A 12,823-nucleotide genomic window follows, 5' to 3' on the forward strand; every position below is an offset into this window, starting at 1 on the left:
TCTCAGTCACTACAAACGCGCGTATATTCTCCCGCCTCGAAGCTTCATCACATACATCATCATATACACATATAAATATTTATCTCAATTACTGATTCTCACACTTTCTCTTTCTTTTCTTCTCTAATGTTTTTATCTTTGTTATATAAGATCTATTAATATTATATCAATCTATTCAGTATAGGTCTCTTACACTATAAAAACATTCATTATCTTCTTATTAGAAAATGATTATTCATGCATTATCTTCTTATCAGAAACAATTATTTATCAAGAGATATTTAAACACATAATAATGTATAAGAAATAGAGAAACAGTTAAGCAGATATCAAGTTCTCAGATAAAAGCTGCTTATCAGTTACTCTGACTCTGTAATAAGATTTTATAAAGAGAATGTCAGTAAAAGACTCAAGAGTTCTGATACTCAGATATATGAGATATTTATATAATTACACTTCTTCAAATTTCACAGATATCATACATCTGATAAATAATATAATTATATCTAATAATAATATAAAAGAATCTCTGAATATAAGTATAGATACAGTGTCACAGTAACTCTGAGTAATATTAAAACTATAATAACAATAAATAACTGATATACATGCAACTTAATAACATCAATATGAAGAGATTCAATAACTAACTTATATAATTTCAACATCTACAGAATCAAATATAAAAGCACTGAAAGAATACTTAGATACTTCTATATATTTCAATATTTCTAATCTCACTCTCTACTCATCATGAAGAATGAAAATACTTATAAAACTGAGTATAGATGAAGATGCTATCAGTTTATTAATTAATCAAGATTAATATATTAATGAATAATTGAAAGATTGCATAAAACAGAAGTTTTATTCATAAATGAAAGTATATAAATCAGTGTTATAAATGCCTGATAATATCATGAAATATCTTAATATTCTGTTTCAAGACACTGTTATATAATAGAAAGTATTAGATTAGTTATAAAGTATCTGACAGAGAAATATTTCTCTTACAACATTTATTTCTGACTTTAATATCAAGATTCTAGAAGTAGATAATCAATCTTGAGAGAATTAAATGAAGATTAGCATGCTTAAGAAGACATTAACTTTCAAACTCTTATAAACTCTTATAAGTATAGATGAAGATCAGACTTATAAAGACTTCTGTACACAGCTTCAGACAATGAATAATCATCTTACTAAGCTCAAGAATATACAGAACAGTGATAGAAGATATTATATCTCAACAACTTATATATCTGCACTAAGAAATAACAATAATACAGATATTATGAATTGAGTAGACTTAAATATCTATATATAAGCAAGAGTCTTTACTATCTGAATAGACTTTCAAGTTTCTGAGATCACTTCTGAAGAAGTTACTGATTAATATTAATATGAAGTGTGTATTAACTGTAATCAATTAGAATACATTGCTTTCAACTGCTGATTAATCTATGTATCTTCATACTTAAGAGAAAGATCAGTGTCTTCTTATTCAAAGAATAAATCAGTATCTATCTATGTTAATCATGTTATATTAAAGAAAGATTCAGAAGATAACTATAAGAATGTCTCAGTGAAACAGAAAAAAGATTAGCTTCTGTTCAAATTTATAAACAGAAGCTTGAAGAGATCAGATAATAATAATTTAAAGAGAAGATAATAATAAATACAATTCTTATATCTACTATAATTAATAATATATATAATATGAAAGTCATGATAGACAGCAGTCTATGTTACTATATAATGATAAAATCTTCAGTTATAAGATATTATAATCTTTAGTATATCTCTTTATCAAAACCTCAACTTCTTACAGAATTTGATAATTTAAAAGACATTTATACTCATTACATGATAAAGCTGATCATGAATGTGAAAGAACATTAATATAAAGATATCTATGTATATAAAGTTGATAATCTTGATTATAATCTTATATTAGAACTTATCTGACTATCTGAATAAAACATCTTATTAAATACTTGAAACAGAAGCTTGATATTCTCTAATAATAATAGAATTTATAAAGATAATATTTATAAAACTATTGATCTGACACAGATCTCTATCAATATCTATAAAATACTCAGAAAAAGAAGTTGCTGAAAGAATCACTGATAGTAGAATCATATATTAATCTATTTCACTAGTCTGACTGATATTATGTGGTTCGGAAGAACGTACGATCATCGGATAATAACGCGGCCGCTTCCGAACTACTAGCGTACGAATGTAAAGGGGGTCATAGCGGCCACTAATTAATTTAGTGTACAAGATTCAATATATAAGAAGCCGGCGTATGCCTGTAATCATACACTGACTTAAGCAACCTTTGAATCACATCTGGTAGCATGTCTAAAAACTGGTGAGAAGTGCAGACTTCTTCAGAATGTGATAATTTCATCTACAAAGCAATTCATAGTTATCATGCCAGTGTGGTTCTAGAATGTCTCAAAAGATAGTGTATGAAGAGTAGTAAGCAGAAGAGTATCTGATTGATACTGCTTCACTTATTAAGGAAAAACTTCACACTCAGGCAAATGCCACATATGCAAACAGATGAGGTGTAGACTGGCTGCTGGGACCATGAATTTCACATTTAATCTCATTTGATCTGGTCTTATACATTTCTTGGCGTGAGTCCCACCAGGACCAAGCCTCAAAAAAATCTGAAAATGGACCATTTCTGAGAGAAATGATGTGAAAAATGACCAGATTTAATTCAAGAATAGTGAAATGAGAGTAATTTTTCAGAATAAACTGTGAAAGATAATCATTCTTTTAAAATCAGAATGAGACTGAGACTGAAGATTAAAATCAGTCTTATTCAGTTTATTCAGTGATTACTTATATAATCAGAATTTGATAATAATTATTGATAACACTCATGAAACAACTAAATACATTCTTGTACAAGTTTATTCTTCACTTTCTCATGAAAACTATACTTCTCTGATATACTGTGATCAGAGGTATTAAACTGTCTGATAATTTCATGTTTTATAATCATGAGTTTCTTGATTGTTTCTTCTTATAATTGTTCTCAGTGATAGTGATAAATATCTTGACTTGAGTTGAACTTTCACTTCATTCTCATCTCTGTCAATGAAATTGCTAGAATATCATATATCATCAGTGTAACAGTTGAATATATACTCTTAATAATTTTTCATAACTCTAGAATTGATTTGACATGTAAATTCATCAGATCATCTTGAAGATAGCAGTCAAATTCAGTTTTATAAGTATGTAGTTTTGCCTGATTTTCAGTTGTAATCAATGTATGCAAGTTCTGTTTCAAAGTTAGTATTATAGTTCTATGTGATATAAAGTGTTATCAAAGATTATTACTTACTAGAGAATTGTATTCCACTGTCTTCATATCTTGAATATCTGCTTATTCAAATCTCTGATAGTTGACATTGTAGTAGTCTTGAGCTAATTTAATATATGAGTCTTATTTCTTCTCTGTTTAATCTTGAGAAGTGTAGATATTAACTTAACAGAAGAAATCTAGTAGAGCTGCTATAGCATAGTACTCTGTAAAAGATTGTTCTGTTTTGCTGTAGTAATATATCAGTTTATTTCTTACAGTAATAATAGCCTGTACTATAGCATTATTTCAGACTGAATTTCTTTTTAAGTGATTCAACTGCTTCTTAAAATAAGTAAATAAACTGTTATACACTTATCAGACTGACTGCAGTATTAATATATGAGTGATTAAGACTGTCTTTATTATCTTATAAAACTGAAATAGTAAATCAATCATATATTTTAACTGAGTTCACTTCATATTAGAAAGTTTCAATATCTGAATCTTTTTCTGATCAGAGTGTTGCACTCAATGATTAATCATCTGATATAATTAAAGAGTCTGAACAGTTATTTTATATGTTGAACTTCACTGTATTCTAACATTCTGTATTATATTCAGTGATGTGACTGATTTGTTTATTTATTGAATATCATGAAATTATTGTTATTATTTAGAAGAGGTATAAATCATATTAGCAATGTTTTGAATCTATAATATTTAAATTATTAGTTAATCTATTCAAAATTAACAGTAGTATTATTAAAAAGCATTATTAAAAAGTAATATTAAAAAGTGTTATTAAAAAACATTATCTTTTATAAAGTGAATGTAAAAGTTACTTGAGTAATTACTTTCATCTCATTCTTATCTCAAGAATTAGTCATCTCATTATTCTTCATCTCAATATTAAAATTCTTTATTAGTGTTTATATTACAAGTTGAACCACATAAGTAATGCAGAGAATATAACCTTATTTATGCCCCGGTGGCCGAATGGTTAATGCGGCCACCCGGTAGCGCCTTGGCGTGGGAAACCAAGGCGCGTGGGTTCGAAACCCGCAGGGGATACATTAAATCCGGAACTCAAGCACCTCAGGTTTCTAATAAATACAGAGGTGTACAAATCGCTTCAATGAATCACTCTATGTTCCTGGGCTGAGAAGTTATTATCGCATGTATCTAATTGTCACTTCTTATTAAAAAACATTATCTTTTATTATCTTGGCGTGGTCTCAGTAATTACTTTCATCTCATTCTTATCTCAAGAATCAGTCATCTCATTATTCTTCATCTCAATGTTAAGATTCTTTATCAGTGTTTATATTACAAGTTGAATCACATGAGCAATGCAGAGAATATGACCTTGTTTACTATTTCAGAAATGCAAGCCAATTTTTGCTTCAAGCTCTTCATCATAGTATAGTTATTCACAGCATTATCAGTTGTAATTATAAGAAGACTGAGACTAATATCTCAATAGTCATTTTTAATCACAGTCATTAATATCTCTGCTATATAATTCTCAGTATGACTACTGATTAATAATTCAAATTCAATTAATATCTCTTAATAAGTTCAGTTCTCATCAATGTAATAACATGTAACTTTTATAAATACAAGATTATTTGTACTAGTTCATACATTCACTGTGAGAGACACTCTTTGATGATTCTTCATCTCTGATTCTAGATATTGTATATTGACTTTGTAGTATGTCTCAAGATTGAACCAAAGACAGGATTAATGTGAAATATAAAGATTTGAATTAAGTATTTGAAGAAGTGTTCAGAATTCAGAGTTTTCAATTGATTAAAGAGAAAGATTCAGAGATATACACATGTGAAGTAATTATTCACAGAAGTTATCAGATGAGAGTTATGAAATCAGAGTACTGATACAGAGTTGTTTTTACATAATTTTCTTTAAATTAGAAAGTTAGTATTATCAAAAATTGTTATCTGATAGAGTAACTTATCAGCTCAGTAGTAATTTTCTGATTATTTTTCTTTTATTATCTGTATTCTGATAACTTCAGATGTCAGAAAATTTCTTCAGAGTTATAATTAGTTTATGATGAATGTTTCTGAATAAAGTTACAGTGATTGTAGTAGAGAGATAGCTCTTCAGTAATCTATAATACAATCTGTTAATAATTATTTCATAGTTTATCTTGATATTTGTGTTGAGTTTTTCATAAATTTCATGACCTGAAATCAGATGTGAAGAATGAAGTAATTATTTATTATAATTAAAAGAGAGCATTCTGTGTTGAATTGTAAATAATATAAACTTTGTGATTTATAGTGATTTCTTAAAGAGTTTGTGAATCTTCAATAGAAGTAAAAGAAGTGAAAGAAGTGAATTCAGAAAACATGATAATAATTTAAGAAAGATGATAATTTATTTTCAATAACTAATCACTGATGTGTGTAAGAAGAATTAATATAAGAGAAAATAATTTTGTTTCTTAGCTTAGTTATAATTTTAGTACTAACTCAGATTGAATATCATTGATATATAAAAGTAAATAAACAATCTTGATTAATCTCTGTCATATTTCTTGAAATATATTAATATTGTGAAAGAGAGTGTTACTAAATTATATTATTAGATGATATCATTAAAAATATATTAATATTATGAATATCAATATTGAAAAAATGTTGATACTTATACATTATAGTAATGTCACGCTCCCAGCCGCGCCAAGGCTCTGTTGCGGTTTCACACAGCTCATCACTTTCATGTGGATGATTTCATTCTGTACAAACCAGTTTTCAATCACTTTATGACATCATTTGAATATATCATAGAAAGATTCAATTGATGAATATGAGAACCTCACTTCTATATGAGATCAGCAGATTACTCTTTCTTGACAATGAGACACTGCTGAAATATCACTTCAGCTATTCTTGCTTATGAAATGAGAGAAGAGTATTCACTCATTATCTATATAGAATAGCTAGATGCTGACTTCTTATCAAAGAAGTCAGTAATTCATTTTTTCTCTGTTGAGAATATATATAAGAGTTACTGCATGTCTCATACAATTTTCTTAGTATATAAAGTATCATATCTGTGATATTCTTGTAATAACTCTGTAGCCTATAAGCTTGCTATTCAAGCAAGATAGTCAAGCTCACTTATACAGCTTCTTAAACAACTATCTCTATATAATATCACTGACTAGTCACTGCTTCAGTTTCATCACATTACAATTTAAATCACTTAACCTGATTATAAGTTTAAATCAGTCAAGCTTTAACAGACTGATATAATCTCATACATCTATACTGAGACTGATCTGACCTCACTCTCTGAAGGAAATATTACATCATTTTCTAGAGTGTGTACATCTCTACTTCAGCAGAAATCCAAGATTTCTGAATCTGCTGCACATTTTAATATGAGCTCTTCAATCACTCTGTCATCACCGCGGCCTCTACACACCTATATCTATTATAAAGATAGAGAGATTAAGATCAGAGATTCTCTGAGATATAAGAAAAACATCTTGTCTGAATTCCACAGCTTTATTCATATTCTTGAACAGAAATTCCACCTTAATTTAAGCTAGTATAATACTCATGAGATATGAGTAATATACATCATCAACCTTCTTGAAGACATCTCTGTGACTACTTGAGCTACTAAGAAGAGAGAGCTTGAGTATATCAATACTGTCATGACTTGAGAAGAATTCAAGAACTTTCTACTAAATTAAATTAAAGATCACTGTAATCACAGCTTCACAGCAGTATAGTGATTCAACTCATTATATCAATGAGATGATGAGAATTCTTTCAATTTCAATGTAAGATTCAAAGAATATTGAGAGAAATTGACTGATGATTTGAATTAATTAAAAACACAGCTTTATCTCATGAAGCTGACTCACAAGGTGTGAATAATGATATTATAATATCAGAGTTCATTAATCAATTGTACTGAGCTTGTTAATCTGGCTTTTCAGATCTATTTGAATAATCAATTCTCTGAGAAAAAGACTAATAAGATCTCTTCTAAGTAATTAATAACAGAATCTAAACAGCACTGTGATAGCTTCAGTGTGAAGAAAGTAAAGAAGAATTTCAAGTATTCTGATTCTTCACTCACTGTGAAGAAATATTAAAAAAGATTTGATAAAGATCTCTATTTCAACTGCAGAGCTGATGAACACTATATCAGTGATTGTAAGAAGCTGAAGAAGAGAAGAAACTGAGAAGATATCTTCTCAAAGTTAACTCCTCTTCTGATAAATGTATTCATGAAAGATAATAAAGAGAAAGAAATGAAGAATTAATAATTCTCATATCTCTGAGTTCATATTATAATTACAATACATACTCTGAATGAGAAGATATTAGTGAGATATCTACTTAACTTCAGAGCAGATACTAACTTCATATTCTATTTCTTTTCTTTAATAAAGAGTTAAAAGAAGATAGATCTGTCAGATTATATAAAATTTACTGATGAAATGAAATATCATTATTTTGATATAATTCAAGTGAAGTGTGTAGTCACAGACTCAGAAGAAATCTTTAAGAAGAGCAGTCTGCTTCTTCATACAGTTAATATTATAGATGAGAATGTTATTCTAGATCTTCTATAATTGAGAGAAAACAATTCTCTCATTAACTGAGTTATTCAGATGTGATGATATTATCTTACTGATGAAGAGACAGTGATAGAGAAATCTGAAGAGTTTCATCAGAAGAATCTTGAGAAAAAGATTGAGTTAATATACTGTATAGCAGATGATTGAGACTTGAGAACAGATGAAGAAGTCATCACTCTTACTGCAAGATTAACAGCAGTATCTGTTATTAAAGACAGATATATATGACATCTCTTTACAGATTTTAAGAATGTCTTTTTGAAAAGAGAAGCAGTGAAGTTTCCTGATATCAAGATATAATATAAGATTCATCTTGAAGACAGTGTAATAATACTGTACAGATCTCTTTACAACTTATCTGTAAAAGAATTGAATATTCTACACAAATATCTTGAAGAAGCACAATTAAAGAACTGAATATATTCATCAAAGAGTTCAGCAGAGATGTCTATACTCTTTATACTCAAGAAGAATAATAGACTATATCTATGCATAGACTACAGAGGCCTTAATAAGATGACAGTTAAGAATTACTATTTATTACTATTAATTGACAAGATAATTAATCAATTATCTGAAGCAAAGATATTCTCAAAGATTAATATACAGAATATCTATCATAGAATCAGAGTTAATGAAGATGATATTTGAAAAACAGCTTTTCATATCAAGTACAGTAATTTTAAATATCTTGTTTTATCTTTTGATCTTTATAATGCTTCAGTCATCTTTCAGATCTATATAAATGAGATGCTGTGAGACCTTGTTAATGTCTTCTATATAGTATACTTGAATGATATTCTAATCTTCTCAAAAACAGAGAAAGAATATGATACTTATATTTGAGAAGTGTTGAGTCACTTGAGACAGTATTAACTCTATACAAATACTGAAAAATGCTCATTCTACATGCAGAAGATTGATTTCTTAGATTATATTATTAAGATAAATGACATTTCAATGAACAGAAGCCAGGTCTTTATTATTAAGAACTGACTAATACTGCAGATATATTATAAGATATAGATATTTCTAGAATTTATAAATTTCTACAGATAATTCATCTATACATATTCACAGATTACTGTCTCTCTTACAGATCTGTTAAAGAGAAGTGTGAAAGACAGAAAAATAGAACTGTTTATTCTCACTCAAGATACTGTGTAGATATTTGCAGAATTAAAACAAGCTTTTACAGATGTTATAATACTGAATCACTTTAACTCTGACTTACTCAGTCAGTGTAAGACTGATGTATTCAGAAATGAAATCTATGAAATCTTTTCACAGTTAACACTGAAGGCCTTTCAATGTTGAAAGAATCAGAGAATAATTATCTCTGAGAAAACAGACAATGAATTGTCTGTGAAAGAAGACTTTTTTATAAAGTCTATAAGACACTGTGAATAAAGATCAGTGATCTTCTTTTTCAAGAAGTTATTACTCACACAGAGAAGGTATGATACTCATGATTAGAAGATGTTAGTAATTATTGAATTCTTTAAGATTTGATAATATTATCTTCAGAATAGTAAGTACTCAGTACAAGTTCTCACTGATTATATAAATCTATGTTACTTCTTGACAACAAAGAGCTTGATAGAATGTCAAGCCAGATGAGTAGAGCTGCTTTCAGAGTATGATTTCTATATTCAATATTATTCAGATCAGCTTAATCTCACTAACACACTGTTTAAACAGCCTGATTATAATATTATTGATGCAGAGAAAAATTCTATAAAAGAATCTCTGTCATCACTGCAGAGAAAGCTGGCTGTAGAGAATTGAGATTCTCTGAAGCTCAGAAACAGTGTCAGAGAGACAGCTGTATAACTCAGTATAGAAGATGAAAGAGAACTCAGATCTCTGCAGAGAACTGATACTGAAGATTATAAGCTTCTTATATTATATCTTATAATTATTGAATTGATAAAGAATGAAACAGTCTACAATCTTTCAACTTAACTACTTTTAAAATTTATTAATAAGTTACAGAAGAGAGATATCTCTACTACAGCTTAAATTCAGAAGTTGAAGAAGAAAGAGTTCAGTTTGAACTTAAAAGAGACAGACTCTGAGCAGAGTGATATCACTAAGAAATCAAGTCACTGATAACTAGAAGAATGTGAACTTCTACTGCTGAATAGTTCAGTCTTTGTCTCTCATAGTAGAACAGTGTGTTAGAAGTTATTGAGAATTCATTATAATAATTCTCATACAGGACACTTCAGATTAGAGAAGACTAAGAAGCTTTTAAAATATAAATACACTTAAGACAAGCTCTGAGCAGATGTCAAAGAGTATATTAAGACTTATAATATCTGTCAAAGAATAAAGATTCTGCAGTATAAGTAATACAGTGAGTTAGTATCACTATCTGTTTTAAAGAACTTATAATAGAATCTATTAATGAATTTCATAGTTGACCTGCTAAAGTTGACAAGAGTCAAAGAATATGACTTAATTTTGATTATTATTAACTACTTTATGAAGATGACTAGATATATTTCTACTTATAAAAAGATTAAAGCCTCTGAATTGACTGATCTATTTTTAGATATCATTATTTATAATCACAGTGCTCTGAAATTATTAATAATAGATTAAAAATCTCTCTTTATTAGCAAGTACTAATCAGCTTTTTACTATTATCTTATAATAAGATGTCTTCTCAGTACTGCATTTTATCTGCAGATCAATGATCAGACTGAATGCTAGAATCAGACACTAGAATAGTATCTTTAAGTATTCTATTCATATTATCAGAATAATTGACTTAAACATCTTCTAATTACTGAATTCATATATAATAATATAAAGAATGTAATCTTAAAGATATCTTCTTTCTACACTTATTATAAATATAATTCTTCATTATTCAGTGACATCACAGATAACATTTCAAAGAGAGAAATAGATAGTCAGAATGTTAAACAGATACAAAGAATGAAGTATCTCTTAGTATTAAAAGTAAAAGTGAGATTAGAACTTTTGAATAAAATTCATGAAAAGATGATGAAAAGTATTCATTATGTTCAGAAGTAGTAGATAAAATACTATAATTAAAAACATCTTTTAATAAAGTTCTTAATAGAGAATCAAGTACTACTTTCAGTAAAGAATATTAAGATAATGAGATTATATAAGAAGCTCAGTAAGTAATGACTAGAATCTTTCTCAGTAATAAGAGTGATGAATAAACAGATATATAAGTTAAAATTATTCATAGAATTAAAATCAATTTATTCTGTTTTTTATATTTTCTATTTAAAGCTCTATAAGTAACACTCTGAGACAGAGCTGTCTTAGTCAGATGATATTAAGATTGAAAGTGATACTGAATATTTTATAAAGAAAATATTGAATAAGTGAATATATTACAGCAAGCTTCAATATCTTATTAAATAAGAAGATTATTTATTATCAGAGAATTTATAAGAACTGCTTAAGTATTTGAAAAATACTGAGAAAGAGATTATAATCTATGAGATGACTAGTAGAGACTGCTCTATTACATATCAGAGATATTAAACAAGAAATACTACTTAAGACTTTTTATTTTTCTTAAAGAATTTTTTAGAGATAATTTTACAGTGATAAGCTGATGTCTTATAGACTCTATAGCACTCTTCTTCTATTTTCTCTTAAAGAGTTTTTAGAAGTTTAATAAGATTACACAAGTATAACATTTCTGAAGTGATTAAAAGAAAAGAGATATTTAAAATTAATAAAAAGATTAATATTATCAATCTGTGAGCTGCTGCTATTCTAATGAGATCACAGCTTATTAAAAAAGTAAAAAGAGAGATCAGGGCCTACTTATTAATAATTATATTCTTATCAAACTCATTCTTCACTGTTGAAGTCTTCAGTATTAGCATCTTTATCTGCTGAGAAGTTAGCACTGCAGCACTGCAGAAGAGTAGGAGAAATGCATAAAATATTAACTTATCAACTTATAAAGTATCTCAGTTATCTGCTTTAATTGAAGTGAGATTCTCTTTAATCAGTGATTAATCTTCACAGTGCTTTTAACAGCAGTATCAGTTAATTTCTTCTTGAGATTAGTCATTCTGAGATGTTTTTTCATTTCAGAGACTTACATTTTCATCTTCTTTTACAGATGAGTAAGAGAGATCTTTTCAGTCTTGATAAAATCTATTAATACTTAAAGCTCTGAGACTCTCACTCTGTACTGCTTGAGTATCTGAGCTTCTTGTCAGAGCTGATACAATACCTTCTTATAGAGTAGGTAATACTTACAGAGAGATAGAAGTTGTTGTTATAAGTATAACAGAAATAATGAGAGTGAGAGAAGAAGTAAATACACAGAATTTCCTTCTTTTTTAACTGCTTAACATAGTGCAGATAAGTAGTAATACTGATCAGAGACTGTATCAGAGCCTCTTCACAGAGAGAAGATGAAGAAACTATAGAACTCTGTGAACTCAACTCAACAGTATTCTGAGCAGGGCTCAGGCATGTCATGAGAGAGGAACTATGAATTAAACTTCTCAGAGTCACTGTTTCTGAAATCAAGCTCTTTCTGAGTTTCTCTCTGAATGACTACATGGGGTCATATGTCACTGTATTGACTGAGAGAGGGGGCGGCGTTGTAACAGTGATGAGAGAGATGAGAGATGAACTGAACACAGATGAACTGACTGGCAGAAGAGATGACACTCTACTGCAAGGCATGGCAACTATCATCACAGCTGCAAAAGAAGCAGAAGAAGAAGAAGATGTGATAATGAGAGTGATACTTCTGCAGCTCATTGACACTGCTGTCTCTGCCTTCAACCTGGCTTTCTTGATAGTCATGAAGACTGCTGCTACACTATGAAGATGTTTACTCACTAGAAAAT

The 12,823-nt window shown here is 28.6% G+C and overlaps 1 protein-coding gene and 1 pseudogene across 2 annotated transcripts; both read left to right on the forward strand.

Moving 5' to 3' along the window:
- The first annotated feature begins 4,313 nt into the window (after positions 1–4,313).
- Positions 4,314–4,402, forward strand: BDBG_17422 (annotated as a pseudogene). The gene has a single exon. The product of its transcript is annotated as a tRNA-OTHER (tRNA).
- An 8,126-nt stretch (positions 4,403–12,528) lies between these two features.
- BDBG_06643 (uncharacterized protein) lies at positions 12,529–12,801 on the forward strand (the record flags this gene model as incomplete). The annotated part of the gene is made up of 1 exon (XM_031722695.1): positions 12,529–12,801. One exon carries the CDS (start codon positions 12,529–12,531, stop codon positions 12,799–12,801), a length of 273 nt encoding a protein of 90 aa, XP_031579535.1.
- Positions 12,802–12,823: the final 22 nt, after the last annotated feature.

The sequence above is a fragment of the Blastomyces gilchristii genome (genome assembly GCF_000003855.2).
Source record: "Blastomyces gilchristii SLH14081 genomic scaffold supercont1.14, whole genome shotgun sequence".
Taxonomy (NCBI): Eukaryota; Fungi; Ascomycota; class Eurotiomycetes; order Onygenales; family Ajellomycetaceae; genus Blastomyces; species Blastomyces gilchristii.